Source organism: Podarcis bocagei, assembly GCF_964188305.1.
Source record: "Podarcis bocagei genome assembly, chromosome: 6".
NCBI lineage: Eukaryota > Metazoa > Chordata > Lepidosauria > Squamata > Lacertidae > Podarcis > Podarcis bocagei.
This window is the reverse complement of record NC_138130.1, coordinates 54,586,016-54,606,541: the sequence shown is the minus strand read 5'-3', so window position 1 is coordinate 54,606,541 and position 20,526 is coordinate 54,586,016. Positions and strand designations below refer to the sequence as shown.

Sequence of the window (20,526 nt, the reverse complement as noted above, 5' to 3'; positions counted from 1 at the left end):
ACAATGGGCACTAGCCACAATAGCTAAGTTCTCTCTCTACTTTTGGTAGCAGTATTTTTGGGTTCCTTTGGGTCTTCTCTTGGCAAAGTGTCTATCACTGTACAGAAACAGCAATCATTGTGTCATGCCTGGACATCAACTTAAGTAGCAACTATGGAAACTAACGTTATTTTCCATAGCCCTTCTCCTTGACTACCACTTAACACCACTGTAATATTTTGGAATTTTGAGGTTTCCTTGAAGATGTTGCGGAAATATTTCTGGTATGCATTTATACCCTTGAGACTTGAACAAGACTTGAGACTTCATACATTGAGACTTGAACATACCCCAGACTTTTGGGAAACAAATGGTTAACTAGAACAACAAAGATAAATCAGAAGTACATTTTATCATATGAAGACGAGGGAGTTCACATACTTATATCTGAGCAAATGTTAATTGACATAAACCTTAATAAAGAGCATGCTAACAATAGGCTAATTTTATGAATTTAAAGCTAAGCAGGCAAGCTACCAGTTCTACAAGCACACATGAAATGTTATAATGTAGTATAATTAGGGAAAGATGGGGCAGGGAAGGATGTTGTGAACTGGAATATTTGGCTGTAGAGAGGAAGGTAGTATCAGAAGGCAAATGGTGATATGCCTGCAGAAAGTTCTGGGCTGGGTGGCATCCATTGCCATCTTGTAAAAGACACTTCGGTTTGTTTGGATATATTTGTGCTTGCCCAAAGCATATTTTGGGGTGGGCACCACCAGTTCCTTTTTGGGGGTACATATTCTGGCTATAATTGGTGTGTACAGATGCCCTTGTTTGTAGCATGTGCTCACACTGAACTCTGGGCTAGAAGGCACTCTCCCATTTCGAAGCATATTCTGGGGTGGACACCCAGAGTTGCTTATTTTTTTAACGGTATATCGGCGATTGCTGGTTTGCTTCAACATCCTTAACTCTGCCATGATGTGCCCACAGAAAGCTCTGGGCTGAGCAGGACCCACAAGCGTCTCTTAGAGGATAGTTTCCTGTTTGCTTTTGTGTATGAGTTGTGCTTGCCCAAAGCATATTTTGTGATGGGTACTGCCAGTTACTTATCCCCCCCCCAATATACTTTAGCTATTGTTGGTGTGCCTAGGTGCCCTTGTCCATGGTATGCAGCCATAGGAAGCTCTGTGCTGAGCAGCATCCATTGCCATCTTGTAGTAGAGGACACTCTCCCATTTGCTTAAGTGTGTGGCTAGTGCTGTCCCAAAGAATATTTTTGGGGTGGGCACCTTCAGTTACCGTACTTACTATATTTATATATTGGCGACTGTTGCCTTGCTTTGATACACTTGACAGTCTCCTGTGTCCACAAGAAGCTCAGGGCTCAGCAGGATCCATTGGCACCTTGGAGAGAGGATGATCCATTTGCTTGTGCTTGCCTGAAGCATATTTTGGGGTGGGCACCCCCAGTTACTTATTTTATGGTGTTCTACCATCATGTATTGACGAGCATTTTGAAAGCATCATTTTGACTGAGTAACAGTAACTGATCATGTACATATACGGGGTGGCCCAATGTTTATTTTGGGGATCAGGGCATATAAACTTGAGTTCAGGAATACTTATGAACTTCCCTTGTGACAGAGGTCAGATTATACGTGTTGCAAAAGAGACTCCTGCTACGTGTATGTGTGTGTGCAGGCAATTCCCTTTCCCCTCCCTAGTTTGGCACTACAGAAATACTGGGCTGGCGGATGCATTGGAGGAACCAAGTTGTGCTGACGTTGTGCACCGAAGCACCTGCGTGCGCTCGTGTAACCACTTATCGTGGGAATGGTCTCAAGCGCTCTTGCCGTTTTCGTGTGCGGAAATTTCCCTTTCCTTCCTAACGAGGATTTCACGCTGAAAACCTGCGTAAGCGACAGGTGTTTCTGGAAGCTTCGGGAACACCAGCGAGGCGTGTAGGAGCGCAGCTCCAACCCACGTCCGCGTCTCGTGGATGTTTCGAGAACGGCTTGCAAGCAACCGGCAATGGGGGGTGTGTGATATACGGCGTTACGTCGCTACGTCGCAGAGGCGGCTTTCACGTGCAGGGCCAGAGCTTTGCTGCTGACTTCCCCTCAAGGGGGGAGAGGAGCGCACGAGGAAGGGAGGCGGGACCGAGTGGAAATTTCCACTCCCTGCAGTAGCAGCCGCGGCTACGGGGGGAAGGGCGGGACCGGCGGCGCTGCAGGGATGGCGAGGGAGGCGGCGCTTGGAGGTCGCCAAGCGCGCTTCATTCAGCTCGACCTTCAGGACTCTCTCGCTTAGGATAAAAGCGCCGCCCTGCCTTCTTCCCGGCGCAATTGGGAGAGCTCCGTGTCCGAAGGAGCCCCATTCATTCAGCCCGGGAAGAGCGGAGCGGCGAGGGAGGGGGCGCCTGACGCCATCGAAGGGGGGCGGTGCCGCCGCGGGAGCGCGCGCAGACCGGCCCCTTTTAAAAGCGCCCCGCGCGCCTCCTAGTCGACACAGTGCGGGACCAGCGGCGTGTCTGAGCGGCACTTGCACGGCACCACGCCGGCGCTCTGCTTCGCCCCTTCCGCCAGCCGCCCCACCTACTTCACCACCTCTTCTGCCAAAGATGCCTCGCTATGAGCTGGCTTTGATCCTAAAAGCCATGCAGAGGGTGAGTATCTGTGTGTGTGTTCGTAGGAGGGACCCTGCGCCCTCGCCCTTCCTGGCTGCCCTTCTCGCGTCCCTCAGTCGCAGCTGCTCTCTGAGCTTCCCGCGCCTGCCCGGCTTCCATTTCCCGGCCGGGCCTCCCCTTCCCCTTCCGCCAGCCCTGTGCGTCCGCCCTTCCTCTCGTCCCCTCGGCACGGAAAGAACACGCTTCTTCCACTTCGTTCCCTTTTCACACGTGCTCGGGCGCTGTGGTGGTGCTGGTGGAACAAGGGCTCCCTTAAGGAAAACGTGGGGTTGGCGCTTGCCCCCTTACGCTACAACGCTTTGCTCTCCCCGACCCCCAGCGCACGTGTACTTCCACTCGCGAACAAAAAATAAAAAAGGGGGCAGGGGAGAGAAAGTGTCAATAGAATTGGTTGCTCTAAAAGGAAAAATCTTCGAGGGGGCGGGTGTTCAGGAAGCACGGGTCTAGCGAGCCACATGCGAGGTTTTCCTTTTTCACACAGACGTGGCGCGGCGGCCTCGTGTCGTTCCTTGGCAACGTTTTGTGGTCGCTGTCCAAACACCCCAGTTCATTTTCGCGCATTTGGCGAAGGGGCTCTGTACCGGGGTGCATTATTGCCGGGCGTCGTTTAAGATTCCCTTCCCCTCTTAAATTTCCAGTATGTACGGAAGCATGAATTAATTCCGTACATCTGTACTGGGGACTGCCTATAGCAAAGAACTTGTTTTGAATATTTGCCGCCATCGTAACTCGCTGAGCTTCCGGGATGCTGGCGGCGTTGTACAGTAGAGTAGACCGCCTGCTGGGTTGGTTTCTTTATTGTCAAATAAACAGTGTAAATGGTGGTCTGCTAAAAAGCTGCTGGTCGGTGCTGCTGGCTGTAATAGCCCCAGCATAGGGCCCGTTACATAGAAGCCAACTCCTAGGGGGCCGAGGTCCCTCCACGTGCCCCATAAAATAATTTCAGGGGGAGCCCCCACAAGTCGATAGGTATTGTCATTCAAACACTGCGTTGCACCGCCTCATGTGATCAGTTATGTGGGGCAGGGCTTACCTCCCCCCCCCCCATATTTTATTCAAGCTGGTACCCCTCAGAGCACCTGCTTTTCATGCTGAAGGTCCCAGGTTTAATCCCCAGCAGCTCCAGATGAGAAAATTGCCTGCTTGAAAGACTGCAGGAACTGAGATAAGACTGGGCTAGTGGTCTGACTCTGTATAAGACAGATCTCTAGGCAGATGAAAACTATCTCAAGTGTGTGACATAATATTCCACAAAAAATGTAGACTAGTGTACATATGTGACAAGTAAGTTCCTGCCCATTTTCTCAGTTTAATCAATTTCACAAATACAGGGATTATTGTGCAGTATGTTCTAACAATTACCTGCCAGTGCAAATCTATGCATGCATGCTCAGAAGTGAGTCCTACTGATTTCAGTGAGATTTACATTCTTGGGTACGTTTGTATAGAATTTTAGCCTGAATACAGCAACCTGTAGCTTTGCTTACATAGATTTTCACTTCGTAAAAGTTAGCTGTACAGATTAGAAGATGAAGTCTGTGCATTCTGTGCACACACTTCTTGAATGTAATTGCCAGGTTTGATTTGGATCTCGGGTTATTTGAAAAATTGTGTGCATTCCTAATTTTTGAATTTACTGGAGAGTGTGGGTGCCCAGTTATTTCCATTTGTTTTAGGTCTGACCTCAGTATTTTAGCATAGAACTTCACAGATTGCATATTGAACCTAAGTTTGAGATACGGTCTTGAATACTGTGGCTTTTGTGAACCTCTGATGTTCCTCTTAAGTACAGAGAGATGCTCAGTTGCAGACTGAATCTTGTTTCTCTCTTTTTTTAAAAAAAATGATATTTATTAGAGGTTTAATAGTTACAGAAAAAAGAAGAAGAAACAATAAAAAGTTAAACAAAACAAAACAATACCTTACAATACATCAGAAATAAAAAGAAAAACAAAAAACAATACAGCAAAACAACAAGAGAAACAAAAACATTTAAAAACACATCCAATATTTCCATATCTTTACCTTTCATTTACTTGTTTCATCGACCTCCTCACACCTCCCTTTTTTGTATTCTAGTTCAATTAGCTATTTCAGCAAATCCTTTCCATCTTTCTCAATTTTTGTTCTATTATTTATCTTAACACAATCTAACCTTAAATTTTCCACTTTGGCCCATTAACAATCTGTTTTTACTTAATTCTTTATAACATTTCTGCTAAAGCCATATAACTTCATTCCAGCATCCTTCTAACATTCATTAATTTTGCAATATTTCTGTAAATATACTTTGAATTTTTTCCAATCTTCTTCCACCGACTCTTCTCCCTGGTCTCGGATTCTGCCGAATCTTGTTTCTCATTCTCAGATGTTAGAGCAACTTTCTAAAATACCTTTCAGAGAGCGTGAGGACAGAAACTGTCTAAACAATCTGCAGTAACCAGCCTTCTGAGCCAACAGTGCATGGGGATCTTTGGATCAGTGTTAGGACAATATTAACTAGAGATGTACAAGGAGACATGGCAGCAGCTTCAGAATAGCACGTTTGGGGTTCTGTGCATGGTCAGGGTTGATGGAAGCACCACATTGGCTACCCTGTAGTAATGACTTGGTTCTTTTCCAATCAGCAGTACAATCTTAAGAGAGAAAGGATGAAAAAGAAGCAAGTATTTTAAGTGGGCCCTTTGATTCACGTTGGGTGTACAGTGTACCTTGAACTTTAAAAGGCTATGAAACCTACTCTTTTTGCAGTAAATCTGTGTTGTAAATCCCAAATGTTCACAGTATTTGCTAGCTAAATAGAATATGGAAATGCAACATAGAGAGTAGGCTAGCCTTGTGCTCATAAGCTCAATTTTTCAGTTCTGAACCTATTTTGATGTTGGAAGTAAGAGCCCATTTCATTGGAAGTCACTTCTATATAAAAATTCTGTTTAGTAGGTTTGAGGTGTCTGTCTTAATTGCTGCTCTGTGCATTCACCAGGAGCGGGTGATAAGATATGCTTATTGCTAAAGCTGTCTTCCTAGAAGAGGAGGCTTTTCATTTGACCTCATTCATAATAATCTGGTTCACTCTGCTCACCTTGTTAACTCATCAACTTTATGAGCAAATATTCTATATCTATAGTTAAATTAACTGATTTTCAAAATAAAGTTAAGCAAACGAATACTTAAATTATTTTGGGATTTTTGAACTATTTTCCTTTTTAATCACTATCAGTTTTCAAAATATGGTAATACAATATAGCAGCTACTTTTTACAAAAATTTCAAGTATATTTTGGTTTCTCATTTTAGTGGAAGATCACATGTAGTTTGTAGTGGACAGTGTGTTAGGCAGGCTTTGTTACAGAGGTGCAAGTTAATAAAGGAAACAAAAAAAGAAGAAAGGAAAAGACATTAAAGACATGTAGGAAAGGAACAAGAGTGGGGGAAGAACACAAAACATTTTGCTTTACCTCTTAGCATTATGAGTACATGCTGTAATTCCTCAGTCTCCGTGTGAACTAATCTGGGGAAAATAGACTTGTCTTTATTCACCTTGTTTGTTTTGTCCAAGACACAATTATAATTTTCTATTAAAAAAAGGGGGGGAGAGTATTTTCTTACTTGCATTTGGCAAGGCCTCTTTGTGTTTTAGGGGTCCCCACTATTATCTATTGGTTGCTTTGAGTCCTTCCATTAGTTGATTGCTTTAAAAATTGACAAATATTGTATTGCCTGTAAAGGTGCTTTGCAGTTGGACTGTCAGACATGTGATTTGCCATGCTTGCTTACCTGCATCAAGTAGTGGTTGATTCCAGATGAGCAGATGAATGTCCAACTACATTTTATCTAGCCATGTAGTAGTAATCCTTTAAGGCAGGGGTGATGAGTACTCAGCAGTGAGTAGGGATACCTCATTCTCTCCTTTTCTCTTCTTCCTGCACTGTCAGCTCTGTTGAGAAGGTCAGACTCCAGAGGTGTGAATTGATAGGTTGTAGCAGGATCCCATTCCCTCACATTGTCACTTCATCTGTTTGGACTTTCCTTGTGTCTTCCCGCCCTACATGCCTTCTCTCCCTCACCTGCATGAAATTAGGCTGAGAGCCTCAAATGCCCATCTCTTCATTTGTGGTGACTGTAGGGTTTGGAGGCCCAAATGTGATTGGCAGCAGACCTGTGCCTTTAAATTTGAGTCTGTTTCACTCATGTAGTTCTTGAGATGAGGACTACAAGTAGGGCAGGATGTGCGAGGGTAGATTTCAGCAATTCCCACCCACACAATTGTTTGGCAGTTTCATTTTTCCCCCTGCTCTACATATACACCTTTAAAGACATGGACCTGCTGCCATTCTGTTTGCTAGGGGTCTGTATTGTGCTTGAATTATATGAACTTGTTCTGAAAACTTGTTAAAACAATCTAAGGATGCTGTTGCTTTTAGTCTTTGTTCTTAGTTGTAGTTTTTGCATTACTTTGTTCTTACAGAATTAAAATGTTTATAATGAGTTACTTGTAACCTGCCTTTCTCATTTTGCAGAAAGGTGAGCTAGAAATATTGGGCATAAAAGGATGAATACAAAGGTGGCCTAAAGGATCTGATATTGCTGATCCGTTACTGTTGGGTGCTTTCATTGCATTGTAGTTCTGTAATAATAGCAATGAAAAATGTTCTCATTTAGTACTAGCACTAATATTGAAGAATTATAGTTCCTGTTACTGTTGGAGAACATTTGATAACAACAATTCACTTGATGCCATTAGGGCTGTATAAACAGTTTCTTAGCACAGGTAAATATTTATTTAAAGTAGCTTCTGTCACGTGGATCCTCTTATTTTGAGTAGAAGGATGTGATCATACGAGAAAATTAGTCATATGTACAGTATAAGGCAAGAGTGGCAGAAAGTAGATCATAGTGGATAACTCACCAGTTTCTGTGTAGATGATCTAGTGTCTGTTGGTTGCTGGGACTCTTGTGAAGAATGCAGATCTAAGTCTGAAACTTGGTCTAATTGGAACTTAGTCTGGTAGGGTGCTTATAAATAATACACAATTGTCACAGATGCAAATGATTTAAAGCAGTATTCCCTAACTTGGTGCTGTCCAGGTTTTGATAGACTTAAGCTTTCATCAGTCCCCGGCCAGCATGGCAAATGGTCAAGTATTTGTAGGGAGTTGTAGCAAATGGTCCGACAACATCTAGAAAGTACTAGATTGGAGAAGGTTAATTTCAGGGCTCATGTAAAGGCTGAAGATTATATTGACTTGAAAAGCCAATCTGAGTAAAATAACATCTGACAACAAACAAATGAAAATGTTACAGGAAAGAAGAACAAAATGCACCAGTTTAAATGCAGAGCTAGCAGTCAACTTGCATTGTTAAGAACCCAGTTAACAGATAAACTGATTATAGTATAGCTTACAACATGTACAATAAACTATTTGTAACACAAAACTTTGCCACTATATTTTATCCAAGGCTAATGAAGGAATGACATTTTTATTTAGCAGTGTTAAACAGCACTTCTGAGTAGAGTTTGTTTTTTGTGTGCTAGATTTTAGTTTGGCTGATTGGAAAGGGTTTGAAAGGGATCTCTGAGGATGATCTCTGCTGTGCCCAACTGCGGCTTCATCTGCAGAGAACTCTCTAAAACAAAACAAAAAATGCTAAAGTGTTGATAGTTGGCTGTTCAGAATGGGGTCTAGCTGCTCCTTATGGGCGCCATTGGATCAGAATATTAATATTCTTCAGTGTCCCTTAATATTTTACCTTCTTATTGTAGACAGCTTTATTATATTGGTTTTGCAAATCTCCAAGCCAGGCACAGGCGCAAACTATAGCCCTCCAGATGTTTTGAGACTACAATTCCCACCATTCCTGACCACTGGTCCTGTTAGCTAGCGATGATGGGAATTGTAGTTCCAAAACATCTGGAGGGCTGGAGTTTGCCTATGCCTGCTCTAAGCCAAGTAGCAAGGCTTACGCTGACATGTATTAAATTTTGGTAAACTTAAGTTTTATAAGTTTACATTGGCAATCTGTTTCAATGTATGGTTATGTTAACCATGCACACCAGTCATCTAACATGGAGCATTTTAGTTTTTTACGTTTGAGTTCACATCTGCTTGTATCCAGCTATTCTTGCATCTTTTCTGTGTGTTTACTTACACCCACCCCCCCGCCTTTGATTTCCTCCTTCCCTATGTTCTTGGAACTTGTTAATGACTTACCTTGTTTATGAATATTTTCCTTTTTCCTACAGTTTCCTGTTGCTAGAAAAATGGGGGGCCTTTTCAGCTTTTAAGGAAACAAAATTGGGCTTATAAAAAGGAAACAAAGATCAAAGCTCTATTGATTTTATAGATTGATGCATGGACCCCCCCCCCAAAAAAAAAACCAACAACACTTTCTGCAAATGTACAGAGATAACATATGGAACAGAGTTAGATAGACACATGGGGGGCACTTAAAAAGACAGAAGAAGGGCAGGTATATTGTGTCAAGTTCTGTAGAAAGTAATTAAACCACAGACGGTGGAACTGCAGCGGCACAAAACATGATCTAGTCCAGCTTAGGTTTCCATGCTGAAACAAACTTTTGTCAGGCCTTCCCTGTCCTTGCCTTCCCCTGCCCCATTACTTTACAGTCTTTTTGAACATGTTATACAAGTCAAACCCAAAGTAAAAGACTGTGTAATTGTACAGTACATTGCAATATCTATGCAGTGTTGGGCTATGATGTGATTTTTGCCTCTAGTGTATTAAGGGCAGCACTGGAGAGTCAGGTGGTGGTGTAGACCTATTTCATGTCATAGAACATTAGTCTTCATACTCCATTTCAGTGTTAGAAACTCGGATATATAAACCAGGCACCAAATGGCGCCTTAAGCTGAGGTTACAGGTGCCAAACAGAATGTCTAGCTTCCATTTTGGGGCAAGACAGCTCTAAAGTCTTTATTTTTCAAATGATGGACTGACTATGATTGATTCTCAGTTAAACATCTGGCTAGTTCAGATGACAACCTTGAGCTAGGTTAAGAGCTTGTAGAACTCAAAGAAGAAAGTTCCCTGATCCAGGGACAGTCCACATATATATCGGTCCATTCCAACCTCTCTTTCTTAATGGTGACATGGACTATTCATAATGTAAGAGTATTCTTCACAACTGTGAGCAGGGCAGTGGGGTAAGTGAAGACAAGCGACAACAATTAGCTATAATGTTCGCTGCTCCTGCTCAGGCTGCAAAGAAAAAGTATTTTGGTTCCAGAAATTCATTCCTGTTGTACAGATAAAATATAACTGATGGAATTCTGCAGGGTGGGGCATTAGTGTGTAAAAACAGTCCAGATCCAAGGATCCCCAGGCATTCACCTCCAGAATGTGGAGATCTTCACATGGATATTGGTCGCAAGTGGCCAATAGCCAGGTGCAAAATGTGCCTGGTGCCTGGCTAATTTTGAACACTGCTCCAGTTGCACTATAAACCCCTACTGCCTGTGCCATAGACTATTCATCCATGTCTTATAAATCATGGACATTTACATGCTGGATTGTCTAGGCTCCCCCATCCTAGTTCCTCCTCAACACTCCTAGGTTGTTACCTACTTCCTATTGTACATTCCCAACTGCTGTCATCATTATGTTTGGGAAAATGTAGCACAGTGCTATGATGTGTGTGAGAGGATAAATGGTTTTTCATTCTAGACTTTAAAATAAGTCTGTAATAATACTGCATGCAGAGAGATGGTATGTGCATATGTAGGTGCCATAACACTACATTTCTCTGATCTGGGGAAGTGTAGTGGACTTGGCAATTGGAGAGGGCAATGTACGGTGAAGGAACATAGTGTGCAGTGTGCCACTCAGTTAAATTTTTGCTGCAATTGTGACAGTGGTGTATTATATATGTAATCTACTGCTACAGCACTATACAGTGACATTGGCTGTACACAGAATCAGTTTGAAAATCAATGATAAATTTAGATGAATTGTAAATGTGATGTGATCATGTATATCCTGAATAAAGTCTGATAGTGTCTGTGTGGTGTTGATGTATCATTTTGAATATAAAAATTTCTCTGGCTAGAAAGATACATATTTTTATACTGCTGCAAATCTGCCATCTTGTTCCAAGAAAACAATACACATTCTGTTAGTTTATTAGTGAACTCTGTTTACAGTCTATGAAAGAAATTTCATGCCTGAGATGCAGAATTCTTCATAACATTTACAAGGGAAGAAAAGCTCTATTCAACTACTTGTTATGACAAAATTCAATTTTTTTCCTGATACTTGGTAAAAGCCTTTTCTAATTCAATCTCTGTCTTTTGTCTTTGCTACCTTGCAGGGTTGGTACTGTAGGCCTCACTAGACTTAGCTGCAACTAAGAATTTCTCCTACATCAACCAAGTTAATGGTGATGCTCTTGTGGATTGGTGAATAAAAGTGCGTGCTAAATATTTCAGAAGCGCAGAAAACAATTTTTTCTTCTCAAAGTTGTACCACAACCACTACCATCAAGATAGCAAACCAATGGACAAAGAATTTGAGCCACAGTATTTGTAAAACTAAAGATTTGTTTTACTAAGGCTTGAGGTCTGTGACCTGGACATCAGCTTTCGGAAGCTCCTTTGTTTACAGAAATGAGGGCGGCTTTGGAACCAGCAGACATTGCCATTGTGGCACTGTATTTTGTGCTTGTGCTGTGCATAGGCTTTTTTGCCATGTGGAAATATAATCGGAGCACTATAAGTGGGTACTTCCTGGCAGGGCGATCTATGACATGGATGGCAATTGGTGCTTCCTTGTTTGTGAGCAACATTGGGAGTGAACACTTCATTGGGCTTGCAGGATCTGGAGCAGCAAGCGGATTTGCCGTGGGAGCATGGGAACTCAATGCCTTAATGCTTTTGCAACTCTTAGGATGGATCTTTGTTCCGGTTTACATACATTCTGGAATATACACCATGCCTGGATACTTATCCAAACGTTTTGGAGGGCATAGAATTCAAGTATACTTTGCCATGTTGTCTCTAATTCTGTATATCTTCACCAAACTTTCAGTGGATTTGTATTCAGGTGCATTGTTTATTCAAGAATCACTAGGCTGGAATATTTATTTGTCGGTAATACTGCTGATTGGAATGACTGCACTGCTGACTGTGACTGGGGGTCTTGTGGCAGTTATCTACACAGACACTATTCAAGCTTTGCTTATGATTATTGGTGCCCTCACCCTTATGATTATAAGTATGGTAGAAGTTGGTGGATTTGAAGAGATGAAAAGAAAGTACATGTTGGCAAAACCAAATGTTACATCGATCTTGTTGACTTACAACCTTTCCAATACAAATTCCTGTCATGTTGATCCAAAGCCTGATTCGCTGAGAATGTTACGTGAACCAACAGATGAAGATGTTCCGTGGCCTGGTTTCCTTTTTGGACAGACACCAGCTTCTGTTTGGTACTGGTGTGCCGACCAAGTCATCGTTCAGAGGGTTTTAGCAGCAAAAAACATTGCTCATGCCAAAGGATCCACCCTAATGGCAGGTTTCTTAAAGCTTCTGCCTATGTTCCTTATAGTTATTCCAGGTATGATTTCACGAATACTGTTTGCAGATGATCTTGCATGTATCAATCCAGAACATTGTATGCAGGTTTGTGGAAGCAGAGCTGGATGTTCTAACATTGCCTATCCACGTTTGGTAATGAAACTTGTCCCTGTTGGCCTGCGAGGCCTCATGATGGCAGTAATGATTGCTGCACTGATGAGTGATTTGGATTCTATCTTTAATAGTGCCAGTACCATATTCACACTGGATATCTACAAGCTCCTCATACGGAAGAATGCAACGTCTAGAGAACTGATGATTGTTGGAAGAGTTTTCGTTGCTTTCATGGTGGCAATAAGCATTGCCTGGGTCCCAATTATAGTGGAAATGCAAGGAGGTCAGATGTATCTCTATATACAAGAGGTAGCAGACTATCTGACTCCTCCAGTGGCTGCTATTTTTCTCTTGGGTGTATTTTGGAAGCGTTGCAATGAGCAGGGGGTCTTCTTTGGTGGAATGGTTGGATTTGCATTGGGAGCTGTACGACTTATACTGGCATTTATCTATCGTGTTCCTGAGTGTGACCAGCCAGACACAAGACCGTACTTTATCAAAAGTATCCATTACATGTACGTTGCTACTGCACTGTTTTGGATCACTGGAATTATTGCTATAGTAGTAAGCTTGCTTACACCACCACCCTCAAAAGAACAAATTCGGACGACAACGTTTTGGTCTATGAGAATCAGGACCGTAAAGGAAAGCGCTTCAGCAGGCAGTTCGTTCAAAGCACAAGGGAAGACCGTCTTAAAATACAGCGACACTTCAAATCATATCACTTCAAATGGGAAATCTGAAGAAAATGTTAAAAATGATCAGCCTGAAAATGTCAATCTCTTAATTACTTGCAGAGATGAGAGCAATCCAGTGATATCTTTAAGCAACTCTGAAGTTGAGACTCCAGTTGATAGTTATTCTAATGGACAAGCAGCTCTTATGGGTAAAGAGAAGACTGGAAAAGAGACTGAAAGTAGTGACAGACACTGGAAATGCATAGATTGGTTCTGTGGCTTTAAAAGCAAAAACATGAACAGTCCAGTCAGAGATAAGGGGGAAGAAGAGACTATGTGTCTACAAATGCTGGAAGAGACTCCAAAAGCTAAATTAATACTAAACAGTGGACTATTTTGTGTGTGTTCAGTTGGAATATTCATGTTTGTTTATTTCTCTGTGTGAACAAATGATGAATTTTATTTGGTCAGATATACAGAAGTAGAGATAGAGGTCCTTGGAGAAATATTTATATATCTGTGTGTGTGTGTGTCTGTTGGTCTTATATCTCAGGATTCCTTTACGCTTTTATCGTCAGCCAAATTATTTTTCAACCTTTTTGAAAATCATTAGACGTTTTATATGTTAGCATTTCTGTTTTAATGCAAAATGTTTGTGGGATTAAGTGCAGTACTAAATGTTGGGTTTTTGTATACCAAAGTAAGAGATAAATGTGTGTTGAGAGGTAAAATATTAAAGCACTCTCAGAGGTCCAGCAAAAGTGAAAATAGTGTTATAGTTAAAAGGGGCAAAACTGTACATTATGAAGAGCATTCCAGAGTATTTTTGAGTGTCAGAAGATGATATCTTTTAGGAATCCTAATCAAGTAACTTTCTGTGATTTCTCCCTATATTCTTAAAACATCAGATCTATGTTCCTAACAACAACAACAACAACAAAAAGAAAAAAGACACCAGTATTCTAATTAAATGTGTGATTGCATTGCTGAATCTATAATTCCCTTTTTTCCTTTCTAGATAAAACCACATATTTTAAAACACTTCAGTCTTGCTAGCTGTTAGAAACATAAATATACAAATAAAAACAGAAGATACAACTAAATTCTACTCAGAGTAGACCCATTGAAATCACTTGACTTTTAAAAAAGTTGAATATTGCCTATTAGCCTTCAAAGTTATGCAGAAAGAATGTTTCAGATGATGGACAAGGGAGTCCAGTGTATATCTGAATTTTCTTGTGCTTGAATTTTGCACGTTAAAAATAAAAGAATTACAATAGCAAAAGGAAATATCCTAGCGCCGCTTCAGAAAGCCAGCTTCTTTATTTGTTGTATAATGATCTGTCTGAAACAGTTCACAATTGGATATGGAAGCAACAAATAGCACAAGCCTTCGATGAGGACAATGAGTCTGTACAAAATTAGGCAAAAGAATATTCCAAACTTCTTTTTAAAACTGTATGTGGTTTTATTTTTGTTAGGCTGAGTAGGAGCAGAGAGGGAGAATTAAACTGCTTCGCTTTTCCCCTTTAAAAAAAGAAACATCTCCACCTACTGGTTCCAATATATGTGTAGGCCGCATGTTGAGACTACATGTCTCCTACAGATACTTTGAGAAGTGTAGTATAGTAAGTAAGGCTCTGGTAATGAAAGCAGAACTGATTTAAATGGGGTTATTCCAGCACGTCCATTGATACTCAGCAACAGTAATATTTTTACTTCAGTACGCAGGCAAACGTATGCACTGTTCCTTGTCCTCCCTCTACCCCACCCCACCCCCAAAGCTTAGAGTATAATGCTAGAGAAGAACTTCCAGTTTGGTGGCTGCTGTAGCTGTAGCAAGAAGGGCTGCCCCCCTCCCCAAATCCTGGTGCCTTGAGTGCTTCCATAGCAGTGTGGAGAAGGATAGGGGAGCATGCCTTCTGCAGCATTGCAGCCACAAGGTTGTGGGCCCATAGAGGTGGGAACCAGCAATTAAGAGCAAATTTGGAACTCTTACTGAGAACTCTTTCCCAAAGTCAATTTTATTGCTAGCCCCGATTCAAAAAGGGCCTAGTTTGTCCTAGGGTTCAAAGCTCCAGTTTAATAAAAAGAGCATTCCTGTAATAGTTATGGAATGTAACACTGAGAGCTGAGATCCCATGCCGAATAAATATTTTTAATATATACAAACTTTGTGCTTGTGCCTTGCAAATGCAAGGTGTCCTGAAATAGCTGAAAACAATACTTTATTCAAGGTTTCCCAAACTTGAATCTCCAGCTGTCTGGGCAAGTACAGTTCCTATCATCTCTGACCGCTGGTCCTGTTAGCTAGGGATGATGGGAGTTGTAATCAGCTGGAGACCCAAGTTTGGGAAACCCTGTATTTAATAACAAATCAATTTGGTATCATTTTCAGTTCTTTTCAGTTTCTTCCATACTACCTATCAGTGGAACAACTGGCTTACTAAGGTGACAATTTTTACTAAATGGTTGTAGACTATGTATAGAACTAATGCATATATTCTGAACTATTGATTTTAAGCTTGTATAACTGATGTAGTTTTTAAAGAACCATGCTGTTTAAATGCACTACAGAGACTTTGGCTTGAACGGCCTCAGTTGATGATTATAAATTGAGACCTTGCTTGTGTACTGGGCCAAGAGTTTATTTAAACCAGTGGCCTTCCAGGGTCAAAGGAAGGGGGTGATACAAGCTTTGAGATGGGTAAGTACCATCATTGCTAAGTGCTAGAGGAGAGTTGCTATTGCTGGCACTTGTAGAGATGGTTGTGTTGACTGCATTGCCAGTTGTCATGTTGCAGGTGGACTAACTCAGGAATTAATTTGGCTCCCACTTTTCTTCCCTAAGATGCCTTGTGTAAACTAAGCCATTTTCCGGGCCTTACAGCCACATTAAAATAGCAATGTCTAATACTTCCTCGGTCCCAATCCCAAGTCATTTAATACGTTTGCAGTATTATGAATGTAAATGGCAGAGTTTGTGGATCTATTTTAAATGGACTCTTAGTGCAATACAGCCATATTCCAAGTGACAATGCAGCGCTTAAACACCTAAATATTGAACCATTTCACAGTTTTAACAATAGTTAGAAAGGTTTGCCAAAGTCCACAGAACAAATTTACCTGCCAGTTATCCATTTGGGCCTTATTTTCTCTTTCCTTACCAATGATGCATGGTTTGTGCGGATAAATAGCTTGCAATATTACGTCTTCATTTAGACAGCTGTATGGCAACTGCTAATGTTTTTTTCAGCATATACTTACCTCTCTTTACTTCTGGGCTCTCCTGGGATTGTGTTGTTCTAAAACAGACTGCCTATCACTTTAAGTTGTGTGAGATAAATCCTGCTGGTTAACCACAGTGGTTGGGAACAGTCAGGGTGAAACAGGTTTTAAGAGAACTGTGCTGGATCAAACCAAGGGTCCATCTAGCCCAGTACCCAGCTTGCCACAGTGGCCTAGGGGTTTGCCGCCTTGCTGTATTCTAGACTCCAAACCAATCTAAAACAAACCAGTACATCAAGCCATTGATAACTTGATTTGTTAACTAATGGGTTAGAACTAACTATAGTTCCAATACGGAATTCTTGTTTATTTGTCTGTGGAGCAGAGGAAAATGGGAGCATGCAAGTCTTTCACTTGCCATGGCTTGTTCATCCTCCTCTTCCTCTTCCTCCCTTATACTAGTAGAACATGGGACTATCCAGTAAAGCTGAAAGTTGGAAGACTAAGGATAAACAAAAGAAAATACTTTGCCACACAGTGCATAGTTAAACTGGTATTTGCTTCCACAAGATACATTGATGGACACCAACTTGGATGACTTTAAAAGAAGATTAGACAAGTGCATGTAGAATAAAGCTGTATTTGGCCTCCTCTGTCAGTGGCAGTATGCCTCTGCTTACCAGTTGCTGGAAAGAACAAATGGGGGAGAGATGGAGCACTCGGGTCGTGCTTGCAAGTTCCCCAGAGACATCTGGTTCGCCACTGTTAGAACAGGATGCAGGACTAAATGGACTTTTGATCTGATGCAGCATGGCTGCTGTTAAGTTAACCTCTTTTACCCAACCTGGTACCTTCCAGATGTTGGGGGTTTATGTAGTCTCTGAACATTAGCCTTGCTGCCTTGGGCTTTTTGAAGTTGTAGTCATCAACTGGAGGGCACCAGGTTGAGGAGGGTTGAAATATAGCTAGATTGTTTGAATCCAGCTATTCATTGATGGGCATGCTCTCAGACTAGAACCTGGCAACCCCATTTCCTGCTTTTTGTCTCCTAGCAGACTATATCCTAAGTGTAACTTAGATTATGTGGCTTCCTAATTGAGTCCTCCTTTGTTGTAAGAACCATGAACTGAGTTTCCCATATTCCTTTTCCTACCTAACATTCCATTTAGAATATTTTGAATCTATGGTTTCCTTTTAAACTGAGAAAGTAAATGTGTAATAGTGCCTTTTGGTAGCAGAATATAACCTTGTTAGGTTAGTGCATCTCATCTGTGATGAAAATACTTCTACCTTGCTGATTCTTCACATTTCTACCAATGCCATTAGGGAACATTATATTTTTCTAAATCTTTCTCTTATGTGTCTTTCTAGTCATGACTAGTTATTTATTTAATTAGCAGGTCGTAGCCTAAATTACTAATTAATGGCTGTTCTGTGTAATGATCTGTTTTGCTTTAAAACGTATGGGGAACCTGTGACCCACTAGATACTAGTGGCCATTGATCAGGGAGGATGGGAGTTGCATTGGATGGCCACAGCTTCCCCCTTGCTGCTTTAAAAGAACACCCAGTATGTAGAACAAGTAATCTATAAAGAATAAAAACATTTGCTATTTATCTCTGGATTTCTGCATGTTATATAGCCCTCTGATGCTTAACTGTATTAAGCAATGTATACAAGAGAAATTAGTCTCATCACAATGTCTTTAGAGCCTACGTAAAGTAGCTCATAAGCAGACCCTTTTAGCAGTTCATAGAACATAGAGTTGGAAGGGACTCCAAGGGTCATCTAATTCAACCCCTGCAATACAGGAATCTCAGCTAAAGCACCCATGACTGATGCACATACAGCCGCTGCTTAAAAACCTCCAATGAAGGAGAGTCCACCATCTTCCAAGGGAGTCCATTCCACTGTTGAACAGCTTTTGCTGTCAGAAAGTAGTCGGAATATCTTTTCTTGTAACTTAAAAGCCATTGGTTTGAGTCCTTCCCTCCAGAGCAGGAGAAAACAAATTGCGCTAAGTGGGAATCTGTTTTAATAGCATTTGAGATTAACACAATGAGCATTCTTAAACTGCTGTAATATCGCCTGCTCTTTCTAATAAATCCTGTCTATTTAGCAGAATTCTAGCTTTGATCCTCTGAACTCCAGTGGATTTTGTTTGTTTCATTCTCTGTTGAATATGCCTTTTATCAGTCTGGAGGTTTGTGGTGTAGACAGAGGGGAACTTTATTTGTTGCATTATACAGTTGGGTATGTGTTTTCTTCCCATTGATCAATACTACTTCCATAGGACCTAAATCTTTTGACCACTATCAGTGGCTATAGCCCTGGATTCTGGAACTAGGCAAGCATTCCAGTGGTGGGCCTAGTTGTTTGTGTGAACATCATTCCGGGTGTCTGGCAATTTATTGCCTTATGTGTGAACATGGCACTTAACCAAGCCCTGCTTTAGATACCCACATATTTTCATGAATTTAAAATGATGGTTTTTAAACGTTCATTTGCTTATTTAAGCCAACAGAAGCATCGGTCAGAAAACTGTACGTGGGCCTTATTTTTGCATTGTTTTCAGGAAAAGCGTAGCTTCTGTTTAGGCAAGTGTTCTTAATTTTCTTTTGTCACCATCTAGAAGTGACAAAAAACTAATGATTGTGTGCTATCTATTCCCCCTTCCTCTCTCCTTTCCATCAGTCATCTGAAAAGTACAATATCTTCCTGGGAAAGGAACGGGTTGGATTGTAGGCTAACAATTACTTATGAAATGTAGACAGAAAAATGTGCTTAGATTAATTTTACAGCTTTATGTTTAAATCATTGTCATAAGGCAAATTGCAGTGTATTGGGTTTGTTTCAGTCTCACCCACCCCTATAAAGTATATATATTGAATTCACAAATCTAGTCTTTTAAGAAAAGATTAAATTGTGACGTATTTTAAACGTAGATAGCCACTGTTCGTTTGGTATGCTGTCTGTTTGTGCCTTTAAAAGTATATGTTTTGAAATAAAACTAACATTCTACATGTAATGTTTCAAATCAAAGATGTGTCTGATGTTTAAGGGTTCTTTTGATAGAAATTGTGTATAACTCAGTGGTTTTAAATCTGTTTTAATTAGCTGTAGGATCATAGTTCTAGAATGAAAGTATATATAATTCAGATGTTTAATTTCACTGTGAGGTCTGTAAATTCTTGTTGGCAAAAAGCTTTTCTTTCGTACAAAACAGTCTGGGGTATGGAGGGTGCTGGTTTAAAACAAAAGGCTTTATTTTTGTTCTGATTGTATCTAATATAAAATGTTATGTAGTGGCATTTGGTGACACTACTTTTCCATAGCATTTATCAGCTTCACTGAGCAAAGCCAGACACTGAGCAATGATGGAAATGACATACAAGAATACTAAGTGTCTAAGAATACATGCTTTTAAATGAGGTGGATATAAAAATAGTTGCTGTGCAAAAAAATTAGTAGTCTTCTTCAAGAAGAAAGCAAATTCTTTTCTAATAATGCTAGGTAAATCCTTTTTGTTCATTCTTGGTTTTAAGAACTGTCAGTGTAATGCTACTTATATCGTGTATCTTTTTAATATAACTATTACATTTTTTAAAAGAGACGTGAAGTGTTTTTATTGCTGTTGTACTTTCTGTAGCATTTAAATAAATTACAATTGCTTTTGTTTTTTTAAAATAAACATTAAAAGATTTTGCAGACCAAAAACAAATGTTGTGCAGCATGTCAAATCTTGAATGCCACCCAAACTTTGGGAGGGGAGCAGGAATTAACCAAATGGGCATATAGATGTAATAAATCTACTTGATTTCAGAGCTCTTTGGCCACTTTTTTTTAAATTAAAAAACATACGTATGATCTGAAAAGAATGAAATTTTGAATAAGATACCCATGTAGTAAGACTATCTAGAAGTGTTAAGAAAACAGAGATTTTGTAATTGTCCATTTCTACCACCCACAATTACAAATTTGTCATAGAAAATTGGTTTGATCCAGTGTATAGAACATGACAGTAAGTAAATACTAATGAAAAATTCAGTTCTTATTGCTAGCCCTGTGTTTGTTTGTTTGTTGTATATTGTGTACTTATTTTGCCTTCTGCATTAGTCTTCAAAATAAACTCTTATTAGAGTATTTGTATAATTAAAACTGTATTTCTTGCAGTTTACATTCCTTTTGAATGTGGAATTTTTGTCCTCTCAGAGTTATTATATGGAAATGTTTCAACTTCTGTACAAAGGTTAAATAAAAGTACAAAATAAAGAAATGAACTCACAAGTATTTTTCAAACTGTTT

At 40.5% G+C, this 20,526-nt stretch overlaps 3 protein-coding genes across 3 annotated transcripts in view; all 3 read left to right on the top strand.

The window, feature by feature from the left end:
• Window positions 1-20,526, top strand: part of SMIM11 (small integral membrane protein 11) — a 176,024-nt gene that overhangs the window by 68,959 nt on the left and 86,539 nt on the right. The window lies entirely within an intron of this gene.
• On the top strand, window positions 2,514-20,511 carry SLC5A3 (solute carrier family 5 member 3). The gene is made up of 2 exons (XM_081198761.1): window positions 2,514-2,650; window positions 10,999-20,511. Exon 2 carries the CDS (start codon window positions 11,294-11,296, stop codon window positions 13,436-13,438), a length of 2,145 nt encoding a protein of 714 aa, XP_081054887.1. The 5' UTR covers window positions 2,514-2,650; window positions 10,999-11,293; the 3' UTR covers window positions 13,439-20,511.
• Window positions 2,515-20,526, top strand: part of MRPS6 (mitochondrial ribosomal protein S6) — a 30,166-nt gene continuing 12,154 nt past the window's right edge. Inside the window, exon 1 of the mRNA XM_081198842.1 lies at window positions 2,515-2,650. Coding sequence (XP_081054968.1) covers window positions 2,606-2,650 — 45 coding nt within the window. The 5' untranslated portion in view covers window positions 2,515-2,605. The remainder of the gene's footprint in view (window positions 2,651-20,526) is intronic.

Excerpts from the sequence above, each read along its gene's own strand:
- SLC5A3 (XM_081198761.1), top strand. The coding sequence starts at position 11,294 with ATGAGGGCGGCTTTGGAACCAGCAGACATTGCCATTGTGGCACTGTAT.